At 40.4% G+C, this 21065-nt stretch overlaps 2 protein-coding genes across 2 annotated transcripts in view; one reads left to right on the top strand and one right to left on the bottom strand.

The window, feature by feature from the left end:
- Positions 1 to 12703, top strand: part of Filip1l (filamin A interacting protein 1 like) — a 234968-nt gene extending 222265 nt beyond the window's left edge. The window contains exon 7 of the mRNA XM_040750627.1: positions 11389 to 12703. Within this exon, the coding sequence (XP_040606561.1) occupies positions 11389 to 11580 (192 nt within the window). The 3' untranslated portion in view covers positions 11581 to 12703. The remainder of the gene's footprint in view (positions 1 to 11388) is intronic.
- Cmss1 (cms1 ribosomal small subunit homolog) overlaps positions 1 to 19929 on the bottom strand; it is a 296653-nt gene extending 276724 nt beyond the window's left edge. The window contains exon 1 of the mRNA XM_040750629.1: positions 19734 to 19929. Within this exon, the coding sequence (XP_040606563.1) occupies positions 19734 to 19794 (61 nt within the window). The 5' untranslated portion in view covers positions 19795 to 19929. The remainder of the gene's footprint in view (positions 1 to 19733) is intronic.
- Between the last annotated feature and the right edge of the window lie 1136 nt (positions 19930 to 21065).

Below are 21065 nucleotides of genomic sequence, written 5' to 3'. Positions count from 1 at the left end.
TTTGTGAAAGCAGATTTAAGCTCTAAAATCATGTGTGACTCTACCTGACTTTATTTTCCTTAAAAAAAAAAAAACCAGACTTCTTTCATTAGCACATACCAAAACTAGTAGATGATTTCCTATCATCTGTGTTCCTTCTCTAAGAGTCTATGAATTTCTTTGAACTTTCATCATATAAGCCCTAACCCCACCAAATGAAGGAGTATACAACCTCAGTATTAATGACAAGATGGGTCCAATAAATCTCTGTTGAGAACTGTGGCAGGGGGTGTTCTCCGCCATCACAGGATGTTTAGGACTCTCTGGCTTTTATTCATAGATGCCACATAGTATCTCTCCAGATGCAACAAGAAGTATTTCCAGATATAACCGCCCCTCCTCGAAAGCCATTCCATTAGAGACATAAACAACTCTATAAGCCAGTTCTGCTGAAGCAACAGCTCCAAAGAAAGAACTACATAAATATTAAGCACTGTAGGTTGTGGAGGGCTGGGGTTTGAGGATTAGATTTGAGGACCAGGTGAGATAAGGACAGGGACTAGATGGCGAGATAGCCTAGGGTAAAAAAAAATGTTTCTAGGAAATGCTCACATGACAGAGAGATGGAGCATGCAGGAGAGGATACATGCACTGCTCAAGAACAACAAGTAGTACAAGATGAGATAGAGAGCTGGGGCTGGGATAAGGTTAAGTAAGGGAACAGACCAGTCAGTTATAAAGGACTTTGAATGCAGTGACAGGAAGTGCTCTGTCCCCATTGAAGGCTTCTGGTTAATAAAATCATGTAATGGAGTGGGGGGGAGTGAGAGGAAAGGAGTCCTTTATGCAATATTTCATTTTATAATAACCCTTAAAAGTGAGGGTATTATAGCCAGAGGGCGGTGGCGCACGCCTTTAATCCCAGCACTCGGGAGGCAGTGGCAGGCAGATCTCTGTGAGTTCGAGACCAGCCTGGTCTACAAGAGCTAGTTCCAGTACAGCCTACAAAGTCACAGAGAAACCCTGTCTTCTCGAAAAACCAAAAAAAAAAAAAAAAAAAAAAAAAAAAAAAAAGGCGTTATTCTGTCAATTTTAGAGATAAATTAAAATAGACTTTCTATGTTTTTCTATTAATATGTGACAAAGCTGACCTGTTGAAGATAGGCCTCTCTCACTGTCCCATTCTCTTCTCATGGCAACACATGAGAAACTACTTCGATGCAAGCAGAAGCAGTGTAAACTGCATTCTACTACTTATGGTGATAAGACACGTTGCCTAGCATTACATCTGTGTTCCACCTCAGCTATATGTATATGCCATTTCATCCAACACACTTAGAATGCCCTTAAACACAGGAAGGGCTCACCTGCCCCCATTCTACAAGGATAACATTCATAGTTCTCTTCAACTAAAACAGAAACTACCCTGAGAGGTCTGCCCAAAGCTCGCTTCTTATAAAAATAGCCCATGATCACGACAGTCAATAGTGACTTAGTTTTCCCTCTAACATTTCCTGAATCCTAAAGCTACTGTTAGGCCAATAGATACCGAGTGTGAAAAGCCAAGACACATACAAATGGCAAAGAAAGACCCAAATAACCTCTCATGTTCTTATTCTCAAGAGATGGTCCTCAGAGAACTCCTGGGCTGTGCTCATTGTCCACTCTACCCTAAAGTAGGATTCTGCAAGAAAAACCCACAAATGCCAAGCATGAAGAGTGAGCTTTGGATAGGCCATCAATGTGTGTGGAGAATTAATATCATCATCAACTTACTACATGATAATTATATAATTAATTGTTATTATATAAATTACATAAGCTTCAAAAATGGCAAGCAAAAAAGCATCAGAAGTGAGTGGACATGATCCACACATAGGACAAGCATTACAACCATAAACTTTGGAATGTAAAATGTCTCAAGATTTCAGATAATGACTTCCTCTGAAAACGGCCATCAAGGTTCAAGGTGTGGTCCGTAAAGACAAGCATCATTAATGCTATTCACACTAAATGAGGGTTCTGCCTTTGCAAAAGCCTAGAAGTTTTCTCTAGTTTCTATGCCCTAAATAGGAAATCACTTTTCAAGCACTATCATATCTTACTAAGGAAAAACTGATGCTCCTATTAAAAAAAATACTGTCCACTTTCCCAGCTCAGGGGAAATGTTGGAGTTCAATCCAATCAGTGTTAAATTCTGTTTCTAATTTGGGGTTATAATAAATAAAAAGCCAAGGAGGTATCCCATATCAAAACTGCTGCTCTTCAAACTGGTCCGCAGGCCTTCCCTCATAACTACTAAAAGCATGCCATGCTCCAAACAGCTCAAAGTAGTTCCTCAAGACTTCCTTCCGATAGGTGGCTTTGTTCCTCCCTCTGTACAAAGGAGGGAGAGGAGGAAAGAACAAGCTCCTTCCTTTTCTGTTGTCTTCTGATGACGTTTCGCCCAGATATATTTTATCAGATGCTTTTGTCATCTAAAAACAAACAAACTAGTGAGTTTAATTCGAAGAGAAGTTAACTAAAAACTGTTAACAGATACAGGACAGGGGTCTCCTTTAGGGAGGGGAGGAAGTCATGTGCAATCATGCTGAGACCATCTCTTGGAGCAACATTCATAAGCAGCCCATTTATTTCCTATAAAACTCTGATTATAATAATAATAAAAATTCACTAGAGGAAATTTGGAAATTTTGACTGCTTTTGTGATTGCGGAGTTTAGCTTTAAAGAAAGCAATGAGAAGAGCAGGGAGAATAATGGACAATTACTAGTGCGCACCTCCCCCCTCATGAAACCTATCAACTATGGCCACATTCCAAACTTTCGTCAGCCTGCCAATGAGGAAGGAAATCTGCCTGCATGGAGGGGAACATCCTGTCCTTCGTGCCAAGAAGTGGCACATCTCCCTAGAGAGCAAGTTTATGTAATCTGTCTGCTTAGTCCAGACACAATGGCTAAGGTGACCAGAAAGGTCATTGGCAGAGAGGGCAGGATTTCCTTTCCCAAAGGTCAATCAGTGCGTGGATAATGGTTCAATCACAGCACATTATTCATGTATTGGGAAGAAAAAAAAAATTAGGTCCTTTCAGTTCTAGTTAATTACCAATACAGATTTGTAGAGTTGTGGAAAAATTTCAGACACAGAAGGGCCTTTCAGAAATCCATTTCTAATTCTAAGAAAGGGATGTAGAAGTAGCATAGCAAGAAATTACATATTCTGCCTAGATATTTTAATGATGATTATTTCTCTACCAGGGTTCTCTATTAATACCTCCAAAACTTCAATGCTACCAGACACACACACACACACACACACACACACACACACACACACACACACACACGCGCGCGTGCTCGCGCGCACACACACACACCATTTACACTGCCTCCACAAGGGTTTTTTGTCCTGCTTCTTCCTCATCACCCAGGTTTAATACCTAAAAACCAATGTTCCCTAAAGCTATTTTTCTATTATATCTTTCTCTGCCCACCATACTTCCGATCTGTGTTTCTAGTCTCTTAACCCAGACCTCATCACAGATAGTATTTTGGCACAGTTACACTATATATAATCCTCATCTTTCTAAATCAACTTTTACCCCAAATGCCATTCCCTAGCCTTTCGTCAAGTAAGAGCACTTACATCAGCGCCCAGATGATGGCTGTTCTAATCCCCTAGCAGGGCTTGCCTTCTTGTACACTTCCTCTGACAGTGACCACACCTTTCACTCTCAGCATAATGGTAATAACTCTCCTCCCACATACAGTTTGGCCTTTTGAACCTGAACCTTTGTTTCCAAGACTGGACTGTTCTTCTCTCTTTGCTCCTCATATTCTCTTTCTACTCTTCCTCAAGTATACTCCTCTGGTAAACCCCCCACTACTTTTCAATCTATTGTGGGTTTCCAGCTTCAGCACAGCATTCATTTCTGCCCTGTCATACATTACCTCTTCTATAACATAATCTCAAAAGCGAAGATCAGTTGTTACTTCTTCAAGCACATCCATGTTTCTCACAACAGTCACTGTCCACTTTGTTCAGAATCACCTAGAACTTGTCTCAGTAAACCCAACAGAAGAATTTGGTGATGGAACACCCCTTTAATCCCAGCACTTGGGAGGCAGAGGCAGGTGGATCTCTGTGAGTTTGAAAACATCTCTGTCTATACATCAAATTCCAGGCCAACCAGGGCTTACTTACACAGTAAGATTCCATCTCAAAAACAAAAACAAAACTAAAATAAAATTTAAAAGAAAAGGTAGAGACAAAAAAGAAAGCAAATGAATAACAGGATAAACACTGAAGAGAGCTATTCAGGTTAGTGTATTTTATTTTACCACCATTTTTAAATATAATGCTGTGTTTAGTATAAAATGTGAGCATTTGGTTTAGGAAAGGTTTGAAAATTATATTTTAATGTAATTACCACAAAAAGAGACTTCGAGGAACTAGGTACAACCCAAACCCACTTTACAGAAGAGAACAAAGTCATCAGTTGACCCCTCACTCAGAAACTGAACAACTCTTCAACATAAATCATAGTACTGGAACAGATGCTAAGTTACAAACAATGTTCTTTCATGGGAGGTTAACAGGAATGAGACAATGAAACTATAAGGTCTCCCTATGAAGGGCCCCTTGCTACATATAAAACTAAAATGGCAAGGGGTAAAGTTTCATTACATAATGGAAATTTCTAAGCAAATCAAGAGATAAGAAACCAAAGCAGCATATGAAAATTTGGGCTATCTGCCAGATTTATTATCTTATTTCACTGTTCACCCCCACTCCACAAATTAGTGGTGATTTGCCAAACAATATAAAAGCAAGAGAAATGACAGTAGTCATATTTCAAGGGCACTTTTTCCTGGTTCAGCATTTCCTCTTTTTCATCACTACATCTATCATGGATCATTTATGCATTCTCTTAATAAACACTAAAGTTAAAAGAAACTCAAAACAAAACAACAAAAACCTGTCACCTTGAAAACACACAGCCTTGACCAAGCATAGCACAGCTGGGTCCCCAGGGGGATCAGGAAGTTCTGAATTCATCCCTACTTCTCAAGGACAAGTCAGAGCTGAAGTCTTCAGAAGGGGCCTCGGTATCTATTGCTAAGAGCCTGATTAGGTGCCTTTCCCAGTTCTGGAAGCAAGCCCGCTACTGAAGGAACACTGCCTTCTCACACAATATGTTGCCAATACATCACCAAAAGTTCAAAGCACTTCAGCACTAATTTCCTTGTGAGAAACAGAAACATCCCGACTCCAGCCATCTACTCAGGATGTGGTAGCTGCCTCATCGTCTGGTGCTCGAGATGTCTTCTGAGACTCATTTTCTTTAACGACAGACAACAACAGATTCCTAGGGAAGTGGCCAGAGTTAGACTAACACTGAAGATGTCACACGCACATGCACTTCTTGTCACCAAGACCCATCACCATCTCAGTGACTCGTGGCAAAAAGGAAGCCCTAGAGATTCTTTTTAAGAAGCAGTGGACAATGGGGGGAGGGTACGAGAGGAGGCGAGGGAAAGGGAGAGGGACCTGGAACTGACTTGTGAACCAACCATGTTTCTAATTTAAACTTAAAAATAAAAAAAAAATTAATAATAATAATAAAAAAGAGGCAGTGGACAAAACAATGCTCTGAGAATTTAATGAATTTACCTCACAAATATACTTTTCTTTCTATTGCTTCCTAGACAGAGCTTTTGTTCAGTGAACCCACCGTCCTTCAGACTTGTTATCTATTCCAAATAATACCGTTCATGCTGAGTTAAAGATTAAATAATTAAAAAAAATCTTTTTCTCCTATGAATGAACTTTCCAACTTGCTTAATCCCCTCCCAGACATCTGCTTTCTGATGAAACCCAGGAGCTTTTGAGTAGAACAGTCACTGTGTGGTCTTAGAAGAGCCACAAGGCATGAATCTCCCTTGCAATATGCACTCCAAATTTGGAAAGAAACTTTCTTGGAGGCATTTGACATAGCATTCTATAAAAATGATCCAAGGGATGACATATTTTACAGCTCCGTACTTCATTTACAGAAACAAGTCCAAGTATAAAATTCATACCAGAAAAAAAAAAACAACAGCATCATTATTCCCTTATGCTCTGCCCCAAAAAAAACACAATTGAGGCAATGACATTTGGGGTTGTCCTAATAAATAACTAGTCTTTGCTGCCATCTAGAGGTAAAAACTGTGTGATGCAATCAGCAATAAAGCCGAACTTTTGAACCTGAGTTATTACCATCCCAAGTCAATTTTCCTCACCAATACATATCAGTGTTGCTTACAAGCTCCAACATGCCATGATGGATGTTAGGTGGGTATCTCAGGCACCTGCAGTGCGCATGAAACACATACCCGCCCTGACCCGACTCCCAGGCAATCATCTTCAGCTAGGACATGGCATCTGGGTATCTGGGTATGCCATTTACTTGAATCGCAAACAAGATGCACTAGACTGTCGTAGTGCTAAAGCTTCCCTACCATGGCAGAGAGTTCACAGTGAATGAAACTGTTTGCATCTAAAAGAGCTTGAGCCTCAGCAGTGGCTCTCTAACTGTAGCAGGCTAACCACTTGCAACAGAACAAATCACCCTTGAGAAATTATTAAAGGTGTGGATTCCTACACATCCATAGAACATTTTAACAGGCCCTCACCAAGGACCTTCGATACAAAGCTGGAAAACTCCTGTAATTCTTGACAAAGTTAAGGGCGTCACAGAATCCTCTTCTGGAAAGGCTGAAATGGATTTCAACTGCAGCTTTTGTTGTCCATGGTTAGATGATGCAGGTTATTCACAGGAATGTCCATCACTGAGACTTTTCCCTTTTCATCTTAACAGTTGAGTATAGTATCTTTTAATTGTATGAAAATGTTGAGACTAACATAGTGCTTATAATACCACCAACCTTAGCAGACCATTAATATCATGAATGCATTTTCATCTGCAAGTTGGGCATCCCTAATTTGAAATTGAACATGTTATAAATCTAACTTTATAGTGCCACTACAATGTCCTAAATGGACAATTCCACACCTGACCTTACATGACATATACTGGTTAATACAGTTACACTAAAAATAGTACATACAATTACAGTCATCCTATTGTGTAATGTACATCTGAAACATAAATGCCTTCTGTGTTTTGATGTGGATCTCATTTTGGATATGCAAATATTTTCCCCAAATTAGGACAGTCAAAATACTTCTGAGCCCCATTGTTTCAGAGAGTCAGTCTGCAGTTCTTTCTCTTCACATACAAGTATTTTGGGTGTGTATTTCTAAATCCAGTTTTGTAACATTTCTGTGGCAGCATTTCCCTGTAACTTCAAAAGTATCACCATGCAATGACAGCATAGTGTTTATATAATCATACACTAATTCATTTGCCATACCCTCATTATTAAGAATTGTTTTCTATGTCCGCTTTTTTCATTATAATCAATGCTAAAACAACTACCTTTACCTTCCTCTTACTATTTCCTAGAAAGGGTCTCTAACAAAAAAAGAAAATGACTAAGTCACAGGGGATGAGTACTTGGTACAGTGGTACAGTGCCAACTTGTTCCCTACCTCATTTGGACATTGGTGATGATGATGAAAACAACCTACAAACACCTGCCTATCTGAGAGGCAAGAATGTAGGTACAGCATGTCAGCGCTAGATGAGACCATGAAGCCAAGATGAAAGGTAGGACACATCAGAATGAACTATTACCACCTCACCTGGTATGTTTAGAATTCACAATTGTTGGGGAAGTCTTATGTTAATAAAGCACTGTCTGGCCAATAGGAATCTAGATAGGTGGGGCTAGGAATCCAGGAGGATTCTGGGAAGGAGAAACACAAGAGAGTCAACATGTAACGCCATGCGGGTAGGAAGCCTGGAACTATTCTCCGTATAAGGATATGTTACTCGGAAATGGAGTTTTAATTTATGTTTCCACAGAACATAAAAAGCTGAGGATTTCTTCCAGGCTTCTGTGGTTTGACGAACCAAGACCCCCGGAAGCAGTGGACAAGGTGTTCCAACAATTGACACAGTTAAGATGATGCAGCTTTACAGACCCCGAAAATATGGACTTATACAGGTTTCTGAGTTTTGTCATGATTCCCATGGTATAAACAGCGCCCCCTTCCAGCAGGAAGCAGTTTGGAATGAGCGACGTCCCAATTCCCATCTTGTTTATAAATCTTTGTTTTCATTTAAATGGGATTGTTTATAATTGGCTAGTGATCACAGCCCATCTTTTTAATGGTAAAAAAGGGAATTATGGTATGGGTATTATTTTTCATTTGTTGATACAAATTCAAGGTCAATTTTGTGATGCTTATATTTCTCCTCTTGATTAAGTATTGTGCTTATACTGTTCTTTTAAAACATAATACATAATTGAATACAGACTATAGATAGTTACTTATAATAGAATTTATAGTTAGGTAAGTTAGGTTTTCTAGAGATATAGAGATGTATTTGAGATAGATAGTCTTCAAACCTTTCAAAGACCTTCAGAAAATGGCATTTAAAATGGTTTAGGGTTTTTCTTGACAATGAGAAATGCCTGCTCCTGGCAGCACCAATTATGTCTGAGAGGAAGATGGGCATCGAAGAAACGTGTTATGGAGTTTGCTTTCAACATGGCAAGATTAGCCATTTGGGCAAGAAACTGCTCTTGCCTAGACTGACTGTTGCTGTATAAACTGGACACGCAGGACCCACAGAAAAGTGACTGCTAAACTCAGTCTTACAGGGTTCCTGCTTCATGGAAGTGTCTACCAGACTTTCTACAGGACAGAGAAATGACTGACAGACTGCCAATGCAGATGGACAGTTTGAAATTTCCTGCTTTGCTGAGAAGTGTTCCAGACACATTGTGGCCTATGGGCTGAAGATGGATGCCCCAACGTTATAGAGGAACTTCGGGTGACTGTCCAGGCAGTAAGATGTCTCTGTCAAATCTAGTGTTTATATATTATCCTTCTGTGGTCTTTGATGAAGTTGAAGATAGTTATAATTATAGTTTTCCTTAGTTATGATAAAAGATAAGCTACATATAGGACTTTGGACTCACAAGGATGGGATGGATGATATTTTCTTTAGATCTTGCTAAATGTTAATAGACAAAATGTTGTAACTGTGTTCTTACTTGATAACTGTTCTGTCATATACAATTTGACTATGTTAAAGTTAAGACCTTTCTTTTTATTTAAACAGAAAAGAGGAGATGTTGGGGAAGTCTTATGTTAATAAAGCACTGTCTGGCCAATAGGAATCTAGATAGGTGGGGCTAGGAATCCAGAAGGATTCTGGGAAGGAGAAACACAAGAGAGTCGAGATGTAACGCCATTGGGGTAGGAAGCCCGGAAACCTCTCCAGTAAGAGACATATTTAGATTAACAATTATGGGGTAATTACTTAAGTCAGAGCTAGCCAGTAAGAAACAAGCAAGGCCAACAGCTTCATAATTAATATAGCCTCCTGTGTGTTTATTTGGGACTGATGCCGATCTAGAACCAGGCGGGTGGGAAGGCTTTTCTCAAAGAAAAAGGCTTCTCTTTACACACAATTAAAAAAGTCCTAGGAATATTAACCTACATACGGAAAACTTGACTACACGTACCCAAAATAAAGAGTATTTCTGATAATGGTTTATCCTTTACTGAAGGAAGTCAAATCTGTACAGCATTTATATTTGAAAACTCTATTTAATGCACCATGTTTTTAAGTAAGTGACTGTGACTACTAAATGCTACAAAATTCTAACTCATTCTACTATGCTTTCAAATAAAATATTTAATGATTTAGGAGTTAAAAAGCTCAGTAATTTCAGACTGTTTTGGGACAATGAAATAAAATGAAACACACATATATTTTAAGGTAAATATAAATGCAAATACACAAAGGAACTTCAATGCTCTGAATCAGTATAATAAAAATGTGAAAGGATGAAGAATTAGAAGATAATCTCATAAACAGTGTTAGAAATCTAAAACAAAGGAATACAACTAACTATTAAGATTATTTAAAAAATATTTACATTTATGTAACCTGGGGGAAGTATAATCTGCTCTGGCAGAAAGACTGTTACAAGTTCAACGCAAGTCTGGGGCACCTGGTGAGTTCCACACCAGCCTAGAATACAGTGAGATCTATTCTCCCACACATACCACCACCACCACCAAATAACAAGAACTAAACAAAAACAAAGGAAGAATAATCAATTGTATTATAAGAAATGCACAATGAATTAAAAACTTCCCATCTATTTGCAAACAAGTATTCGAGTTTCTTGTTTGCTTAATTTTTTTTTTTTCAAGACAGGGTTTCTCTGTGTAGCCCTGGCTGTCCTGGAACTCACTCTGTAGACCAGGCTGGACCCAAACTCAGAGATTCACCTGCTTCTGCCTCCTCAGTGCTGGGATTAAAGGCGTAAGCCATCACCACCTGGACTGCCAGCAAGTATTCTTAAATATTCTCATTCTTCAAGGGAGCATTTTCTCCCTTAAAAAAAATTAGAATCTGATAGGTTTTTTTTTTGTTTGTTTGTTTGTTTGTTTTTTTGGTTTTACGAGACAGGGTTTCTCTGTATTGTTTTGGAGGCTGTTGGTCCAGCCTGGCCTCGAACTCAGAGATCCGCCTGCCTCTGCCTCCCGAGTGCTGGGATTAAAGGCGTGAGCCACCACCGCCCGGCTAAAATCTGACAGTTCTTAGCAATCTATTTAACACTCTGCTAACCTACTCCTTCACCCTAGGTCACTGAGGCTGTGTAACTCCTTTCACATTGCTCCTCATAGGTAACCAATAAGCAAGTAGACGATTCTGCCTCTGAAATGTATCCCCTCTCAAGCCACTATATTCTCACACGTCCCTGTGATGGATGAGTAGTTTCCCCCATGTGGCAGCAATCTACAGTGCCATGCCACCTCTCATTCCCATTCCCAATTTGAAGTGCTCCATTTCTTAACTGTGTTTGATGTTTTCCTGAATCAAGAACATTAACAACAGTGTTCTTTCATCTTATAACCAACAACAGTTTCCTTGAGGGCCCAGTCAAATGCTAGATGCAGTAAACTTAAATCTTTCTCTGGATCTCACAGCTCTCTGACAATGGTTTGGGACACTCCTCTTGTTTATTTCCCACAACACTGATTAGCAAGAAGCACTGGGCTTGACCACTATCTATCATAAAGCACATATACAAAATGAGTGTATATATGTTTTCATCTTTTCCCCTCAAACAAACTTTAATTTGATAGAGTCCCAGAACCTAGGGCTTTCGAAGTCAAACCCTTCAAACTAATACATGCCTTGAAAACTGACCATTTTCTTCCAATCATCTAACAACTGCTTTTTTTCTTTGTTGTTGTTGCTGTTGTCTCATTCAAGATCAAAGGAGTATACAAGCAGAGAATTCCAACAAGGATCCCTAAACCCAAATCTACAGGCATCAGTAGACTTCCCAGCAAAATAGCCCTGGGACCTATGGAGAAGCCTAGTCACCAAAAGGGTTGTGAGAAATTACACATCATAAGAACTGTTACCTCTAACACATTCCTCCACATAGAAGGGAAAAGGTAAGTCATACCTATGTATTGTCTGGGAAGTTTCATCTCCAGAAATACCTGGGGAGCTACAATCAATGAAAGCCAGAAGGAATGAAGAGCCATCTCTCCAGGAAATGGTGAAGCAGCAAACTGTCCCACGGCTCACAGGTGGATGGACCTGGGAAAGGGCGTGCTCAAAGGTGCAGCACTGTACAATCTCCTACTCTGACGGTATGAGCACATACACACACTCACTGGTTCACAACTGCAAACCACTCAGTTCCCAATGTCATCTGTAATCTAACTCAAAGCTGGGCTGTAGCAGCAGCTCAGGTCAAGACTGGATTCACTACAACAGTTTAAGAGCTGTTTACAAACACAGAAGTAATCTTTTATTCTTCAGAACTTTATCACATAATCACATGGGCTAAGACAATGGACTAGCAAGAATTCCTAACTTATTCATGAAAGTAAGATGATTTCCACCAATATGGCATAATTAAAATCAAACTAAAAATCAACATCTTTATGCCTATGAGAAAGTGAAGTAGTAATTCTTAGAGAGAAACAACAGAATTAGCATTAGCTGATTACATCCTTGATGTGGCCTGCCATCAATCATTGATATGTGCATGATGATTGCTAGCATTCAGCCTGCTCTCCCACATTTTTAGCAGATTTCCCCTCCTAAAGATGAAGCTATGGAGTCATTTTGATTTGCATATAAGTCTTTAGCAGTGAGGCTTTCTACAGTAATCACAGCATATGAGAATCAGTGGCCACTACTACTGAGATCTTAGAGAGAAATGTAAATCACTGTTTTGGCTACTCAAAAAAAGAATAATTTATCATTTCATAAGACATCTTTTTTCACATTCCCTTCCCTCAATCTCTCTCTCTCTCTCTCTCACACACACACCAAAAGAACAAGATTCAACAAATGTTTGGACCAGGAGAATGGCAATAATAGACTACTGCTTTCAGTCATCCACAGGTTACATATAGTGCCCTAGCAGTCACTGTTTTTATCTTTCAAGGTAGTGGCACTGAATAAAGAGAAAGGAGTGATTATAATTCAGTGTGGACACTGGCACAATGACATTTTTTTGTTTGTTTGTTTTTTGTTTTGTTTTTTGAAACGGTTTCTCTGTATTGTTTTTGTAGGCTGTCCTGGAACTCACTCTGTAGAACAGGCTGGCCTCGAACTCACAGAGATCTGCCTGCCTCTGCCTCCCGAGTGCTGGTATTAATGGTGTGTTCCACCAATGCCCAGCCACAATGACATTTTTAAGATGAGACATTTCTTTCTTTCTTTCTTTTTTCTTTTTTTTTTTTTTTTTTTTTTTTTTTTTGGTTTTTCGAGACAGGGTTTCTCTGTATTGTCTTGGAGGCTGGCCTGGAACTCACTTTGTAGACCAGGCTGGCCTCGAACTCACAGACATCCGCCTGCCTCTGCCTCCCGAGTGCTAGGATTAAAGGCGTGCTCTACCAACACCCGACAAGATGAGACTTTTTTTTTTAAAGATTTATTTACTTATTACATAGACAGTTTGTCTACATGCCAGAAGAGGGCATGCACCAGATTCAATTGTAGATGGTTGTGAGCCACCATGTGGTTGCTGGGAATTGAACTCAGGACCTCTGGAAGAGCAGTCAGTGCTCTTAATCACTGAACCCTGGAGGCATAGGCATGGATGAAGTCACCGAACCCTGGAGGCATAGGCATGGATGAAATCACCGAACCCTGGAGGCATAGGCATGGATGAAGTCACCGAACCCTGGAGGCATAGGCATGGATGAAGTCACCGAACCCTGGAGGCATAGGCATGGATGAAATCACCGAACCCTGGAGGCATAGGCATGGATGAAATCACCGAACCCTGGAGGCATAGGCATGGATGAAGGCCTCCTGGCTGAGGACTGCACTTCAGCTAGCTTTCTACAATGAGCCCAAAGCAGAAGCAAAGGAGCTGCCATCTCCCATACTCATATGGCTAATCTATTTCAAAGCATACACTAATGCCACTATAACACCCCAGGGACCACTTAATGAAGAGAGGGATGGGGGAAAAGAGAGGGAGGAATAAGAGTAGGAAGAGGGGGAGTTGGGCAGCACTGAGTTATGTAAAGCTAGAGAGGAATGGTGTACAGCATCAAACAAGTGGCACTGACTGTGGGGAGGACAAACGAGACTGAAACAAAAGTCAAAGTTAAAGAAAAGCCATGAGTAGAAACGAGATTATGAATGAAGATGAGGAAGCTCTGATGCCAAAAGCAAGACACATACTCAGGAACACAGCACACACACACACACACACACACACACACACACACACACACACGAAAAATAGGGAACAACTAGTTAAGCACACTGGTTGCTCTTCAGGATTCTTAGCACCCACATGGCATCTTACAATCATCTGTAATTATAGTTACAGGAGATTCTGACACCCTCTTCTGGTCTCCATGGGCACTGTACATGTGGTGAACAAACATATTTGTAGGCAAAACACACACATAAGAATAAAATAACATTGAAATTTTGAAGAGGAGAAAGAACATATACTATCAATAGCTTCAGAAAAACAAAGTGTCCAGGAAAGTTTACCTTGAAAAGGAATACAAAATATGTTTTATAATTGAAGGTTTTAACCTTTTTTTCTCCCACGCTGGGGCTCTCTCAAGTACATTTATGTCATGATGGCATAAATTCATGAGCAAGAAAAAAACACAAGATATTGCTCAAAGTACTAAAACAAAAGAAATCTAAAATTATGGACATTTCTTTGATTGTCACCAGTAATTCATCGTCAAACAGGAATCATGAAAGTGGGAGGAGGCTTGTTGGGAAGAATGTGTTTAACAGGAATGGAAGGGAGTGAAAAAGGAAATCAGGGTGGAAACCTATGGAAAATTGCTAGAATTATTTTAAACATCAAAAGGGAAATGTACTAAAATTCTAGAGTAACTGTGATTAAATCATAAGAAATAGATAAAAATCAAAGTGAATGAAAATAATGAAACTCCTAAAAACTGATAGTTTTATTTTTAAGAGTCTTTGTTGATTCAGCTTTGGTGAATCTAACTTTCTGAAATCATGTTAGCTAATTTTAATCAGAAGGAAACTGATCTAGTACCTAACAGAACTGTGGACTGAATACTCATAAAAACCAGTTTTCTCTGGGATATATTTCAAATTTCTTCCAGAGCAATATATAATCCCCTGAGTTAGGGATAGAAGCAGCAACTTCAAGTTGTGTAGGCTAAAATTCTATTATCTCGCATCATATGACAGGCAGACTAAGAATTGTAATAATTACAAATGTTGAAAGAAATCAAGAGTATTTTGTGACAAGAAAATTACATAAAACTTAAATTTCATTGTTTATTAAGTTTTATTAGATCATAGTTACACTCATTTTTTTACACACTTATTGTCTACTTTCACACTAAAATATCAAAGTTGAGTAGTTTAAAAATGATGATTGGATCACTAAATAAATAAATATACAAAAAGGAAGTTTGCTAACTACTGAACTAGTACAAAATAGACTAGCAAGGAAACCAGGATCAGATTTTTTTTTGTTTTTTTTGGTTTTTACGAGACAGGGTTTCTCTGTATTGCTTCGGAGGTTATCGGTCCAGCCCGGCCTCGAACTCACAGAGATCCGCCTGCCTCTGCCTCCCGAGTGCTGGGATTAAAGGCGTGCGCCACCACCGCCTGGCCAGGATCAGATATTTAACCACACCGTCATCACCTAATTTCTAAAAGTAACACTTGCAATTCAAGAACTCAATCTAGCTTTCTATGAAAGCTGGTGAAAACGAGAAAGCAACATTTCAAAATGTTCCTGAAGTGTTTAGAAAATGTATAACACCCAAGTATTCAATGACAGATGATTAGATCAAGAATAGGTCAAAGGGCAGAGTAGAACACACTATAATAGCAGCAATGGACAAGCTGAAGAAAAAAAAATGTCATAGTTCAAGGCAGAAGGATTTCCAATTCAAGGCCAACCTGGGCTAGACAGTAAGAACCTTTCTCAAAACAAAGCCAAAACCAACACAAAGCTTCTAAGGGTTTGTACTATAAAATAATGTTATGCATTACTGTTAAACATAAGAGAGGAAATGAAAGGTCTTCCACATTTATGAGGAGTCTTTTTCATGAAACTCAAGGATATGTACCAAAATTATATCAGGAAATGTATGTATGATTTGGAGAAAGATATATTTATCTGTACTTTCAATCTTTAATAAGCTGTTGTCAAGAATCATTCATTTTAATATTTGTAAGAATTGTGGGAATTTTATAATGTCTTCTAGGTTGATTGACTGTCTATCTAGTAGTTTTGAAATACAGAACATGACTAAAAATGTAGCCTTTTTTTTTCTTCCCTTCCGCTTATGTTTAAAAATTCATCCTGAATTTTGCCCTTAACCATTCTGTCATGTTATCTGTATCTTTATTAAGCACACCAATACATACATCCAATAGTGTAAACTGATAGTGCTCCTCCCCAGTCCTGTCAAAAATAGGGCTGACCTCAATAAACAATCTTGAAAATGTCGTGTTCTGAAGTTGGTTCTCTAAGTATTGCCAACATCTACAGAAAATATCCCAACCCTGAACCTTATAGCACTGACAATGTTTTACAATATGTACAATGCTTATACAGTCTAACTTTGTGAGGAAAAGGATAAATAACAAAACAAACAACAACTTTACCTATTCATTTAGAGATCCCGTGTTCCCCCACCAAGTCATTCCAGAAGAAATTTGGCATCAAGAAAGCAATACGATTTGAAGAATACTTGCAATGCTCATCTCGGCAATGACCAATGGATCACTGCATTCACTCTAGGTTACAGAAGCTGTCACCTGCATGAGTTACAGTCTCACAAAGCAAGAGTCTGTTTATTGTCCCCTTTACAACATAATTTATAACACTAAATTCAGGTAAACAAGGTAATGAGCACTTCCAATCCTAATATTCAGGAGGCCAAGGCAAGAGATTTCATATTTCAGGTCAGCTGTCTGGACTACATAGTAAAATCCTGGCTTAAAAAAATAATAAAATAAATTTAATGAAAGGTAACTAGACACTATTGTAAGGCACAGGATTTTAGCAAGTTTCCCATGCACTTGAGCATCTTAAGAGGTATAAGGTCTCCAGGCAAGATAGGGCTATAATATTCCTTAGTTTACTAATAAATATTGAATGAATGCCTTCTAGGAACAAGGTCACTACTCTAAGCCTCAAGGACAAAGCAAAGGATAGGAAAAAGCTAAGCTCTGTTCAAGGAGCTAACATCCAGTGCCAGGAGACAGTGATTTAACAAGACAAAGGACTTGCCAATCAGAAGAGCACCCACAGCACTGCTCCAGGCTAGCCAGGAGCTGCTGCTCAAGGAGACGATGTCTTAACTGAGTTCCTATGTTACTAAAATTAGAAGGACAGCTCAGCATGGATACTAAAAGGGCCTGAGACAAAAGGAATGGAGCATGTTGGGCAATAAAGGGAAGGCCAGTGTTGCTAAGCCACTGTAAACAGTGGGGACTAGCAGGTCATGGCCATGAGATTTACTATGGGCCGAGAAAGCTTTTGGAGATTTAGCCAAGTTTCTGATCTGACTTCTCTGGTAGCTGAGGAATAAATACCGTTGCTGGGACCTCTATTTTGAACTTATTGCAGTGGCTAATACAAATTAGAAAAACAGCATATTCGCCAGTGGGGAAAAACTCAGAAAGACTCAGGGTAACTTCTGGAGGGAGACACAACAGTATCTGGAGATGTGAGAAGTTAACAAATAAACACATCAACATTCTACCAAGCTTCTGTGAAACTGACAGGTTGTGGGAACTGAAATATGGAAGTGTGGAGACAAGCAAGGTTTATACCACTTACATTTGATATTCATACTAAATAACAAATACTTCAGAAGCCACCCAGCTGTTTGAGCTTTGATGTGATAGGTTGTTTATGATCTAATAAGGCTTACCTGGAGATCAGAATGCAAAGCTAGCCTCAGTCATAGAGGCCAGGCAAAGGTGGCACACACCTTTAATCCCAGGACTCAGGAGATCCAGACAGATGAATCTCTGTGAGTTCAAGGCCACCCAATGAAACATGGGAGTGAATCAGTCTAAAAGAGAAACAGAGCTCATGCCTTTAATCCCAACACTAGAGAAGTATATACGAAAGAAGCAGGGTCTCAGAGCTGGCATTTGGTCTTAGGAGATTAGTCTCCAGCCACATTGAGGACAGCCCTGGCAGAAGTAAGAGCTCTCTGGTGGCTTGGCTGCTTTGTTTTTCTGATCGTCAGCTTGAGCCCCACTATCTGTCTCTTGGTTTTTATTATTTGGGCTATAGAGCTTTGAGCATAAATCACATATGAGGATGACATCTCAATCACTGACCTGCCTGCTTTTAGCTCTGAATAAAATCAGACTGAGAGTCAACAGACACAGTTTGATAATGCGCATAAGGCATACAAATTGTGTACCTTTAAAAATCAATAACGGGTTGCCTACTTAGAGATGAGATTCTTACCTTTGATGAGAAGAATAATTATGAGAAATGTAAGTGCACAGACTGACTTCAGATCATCAGAGTATGAAAGAGCTAACTCCCTCAACAAGAGAATCCCAAGCTAAGCACTTAGTGTCTCAGTGCTTCTGTTTCCTCAGCATAAATAATGAAAACAGTAACTGTTTCTTGGTAGACTTGAGAAGATTAAACAATATGCTAGCATTCATAAAGTGATCACAGCAATACATGACAGAATAGGTAGGCTAGGACAAGAGAATTAAGAGTTTAAGGCTAGCCTGGGCTACATAAGGAAAGCTTATCTCAAAAAGAAAGAAAGAAAAAGGATATAGTAAGAGCTCAAGAAAGGAAAAGTGGCATTACTACCCACTGACTCCTGATATTTCTGAACATTACCATTTTCTTGTTACATGTATGGTTAGAGGCGTTATCAAATACTCAAAATGAGCTACTGAGTCATAGGAAAAAAACACTCCTCAAAAGGTATGAGACTGAGAGCTGTAGCTTATCAAGAACAACCTATTTTTATTCGCTTTTACTTTACATTTTGTAGCTTCTCAGTACTGTAGCTTGGTGCCAGCTCAGGCCTGGGATCCAGGCTGCCACTCTACACTGGACTGACACTCTACTTGACTTTTTCCCTTCAGTCACCAAATCCATGCTGTAACTCTCAGGTTCACACCGAGAAGTCTCCTATACTTGTCAACTGCATCGGTGTCTATCTATCATGCGATAGTTCTGAAGTCAAAATAAACAGAAATCTAACTTTGATACTGCCCTCAAAACTACAAAGAGGCAGACCTTGGAACCTTGGAGAGTGATTGGGACAGTAACAAAAACAGTAGTCACTGTCTTATGGAGCTTGAATTGTTGGAGGCCACTCTTGGGGAGTTACTTAATATAACTACTTTCCTTGAAAATAAAATGCCTATGCATGCAGAATGGGTGCACATGGGGCAGCATGATAAAAATTGTTAGAACTGTGTTAAATGCTTTGGGAAGCAGTTTGGTTTCTGACACCAACTAGCTAAGAGAACTTGCTAATGGACATCTTTAGGTCATATTCCTCATCTGTAAACAGTAGAGCTCAAAAAGGGGGATCTTTAAGCCCTTTATTGCTTCAAAATACGTATTACAAAGAACACATTACAATAATATTTTGGGATATACTACACGCCAAGCATTTTCATGAGCTTTGCAACTTCCAATCACCTTCATTTCATCTTCATAACAATTTGTGAACAGACCATTGTATTTTGGTTTCTACAGATGAGCAAAGGGGGAATGTGTCAGCGACATTAGGGTCTGTGATTTTAATTCCAACAGTCTGAACCAAACTGCCTCTTTGTACAAAAACGGCCTACGTGGTTCCAAGGAAAAAGTAAAGTAAAAGGAAAAAGAAGAGAAAGAAAAAGAGAGCTTGGGAAGGCACGCCTCCACCCTGGCAGACGACGAGGGTGTCCCTCTCGCTTCACGCGTGACAGGCTCTCCCACCCCTGTCCCCACGGCGCCTGCTGCTCCCTGGGCTCCGAACCCCTGCTCCGGGCGGACCAGCGCGACTGCCACACGCGGGCAGCAGGCTGAGGCGAGGGCGGGGGAGGAGGCAACCAGAGATGCGGGCGAGCCGAGCGGGTACCTGGGCTGCCGGCGGCGGCCGGCTGATTCTCCCACCACTCGTCTCCCAGATCGTCTGCCATCTCCTTGCGGCCGACGCGAGCTGACAACCGGGTGAAACGGTCCGGCTGCTGCGACCCGATCCGCCTCAGATACGGCGACAGCGACACTGCACGCGGAGGTACCACAGAGCGCCGTCTCCTGCGCCCGGTGGAGATGACGTCACACACGCCACGCCCTCCAGCTGCCGAAGCCAGGGGCGTCGCCGTTTCCACACGGGTTCGGGTGCTTAAGATCGATCGAGAAACAAAACCTAAATGCCCCAAACGGTAGAAACGAGCCAAGACACAGACACAAAAGTTGATCATCTGTTTCGGTTGCTTTAAAAAATATCTTTAGGGGTTTTGTTACGGGTTGTGGCGGAAAAGCCTGTGTCGAAAGTGCAAGAACTGATGCTAGGACGATTTTTTTCTCTGCTCAATTTCAAAGAATTTACGCCGCGGGAGAAGACCTGAGCACGTGGGTGTGTTTGCACTAGGTTGTCAGTGGCGGCCCCGAGCGTGTACAGTTTGCCCTGGGAGAGAAACCTGAGGGTTTCTGGCGATGGAAGTCAGGAATTACTTGTGCGTGTGCATGCTACTCCTTTGGACAGCTTAAGTAAAGAGAAGGTAATTGGTCAGGAAGGGCACGAAAGCTCTGGAGCCCTGAACATTATACTGCTCTATTTAAAATACTTAATCGGGCCGGGCATTGGTGGCGCACGCCTTTAATCCCAGCACTCGGGAGGCAGAAGCAGGCGGATCTCTGTGAGTTCGAGACCAGCCGGGACTACCAAGCGAGTTCCAGGACAACCTCCAAAGCCACAGAGAAACCCTGTCTCGGAAAAAAAAAAAAAAAAAAAAACTTAATCGGGTTTTTTATGTACTCGTTCTAGGTGTAGGAGTGGTACTGTATGTGTCCCACTGAGTACTATGGCTCCTGGGACAAGAACAGAACTTGGAGCCGGGCGTGGTGGCGCACGCCTTTTATCCCAGCACTAGGGAGGTAGAGGCAGAGGGATCTCTGTGAGTTCAAGACCAGCCTGGTCTACATAGTAAATTCCAGGACTGTCAGGGCTATGCAGAGAAACCCTCAAAGAAAGAAAGGGAGAGGGAGGGAAGAAGGAAGAGGAGGAGGAGAGAACTTGGTGCAGAGTTGATAATAGGACTATATGCAGTTTCCCTTTATTTTCTGCCTGACAACAGGTATCAGAGATCAAATGCAGCCATTCGATGTTTGTACCTGTGGTCGTAAGTGATTTTCATAGCAGAAAGCACTGGAGGAAAATCTACATGTCCATACTTCCTATTTACTA

Source organism: Mesocricetus auratus, unplaced genomic scaffold (assembly GCF_017639785.1).
Source record: "Mesocricetus auratus isolate SY011 unplaced genomic scaffold, BCM_Maur_2.0 Super-Scaffold_100008, whole genome shotgun sequence".
Lineage (NCBI taxonomy): Eukaryota > Metazoa > Chordata > Mammalia > Rodentia > Cricetidae > Mesocricetus > Mesocricetus auratus.
This window is presented reverse-complemented; position numbering and strand designations above follow the sequence as displayed.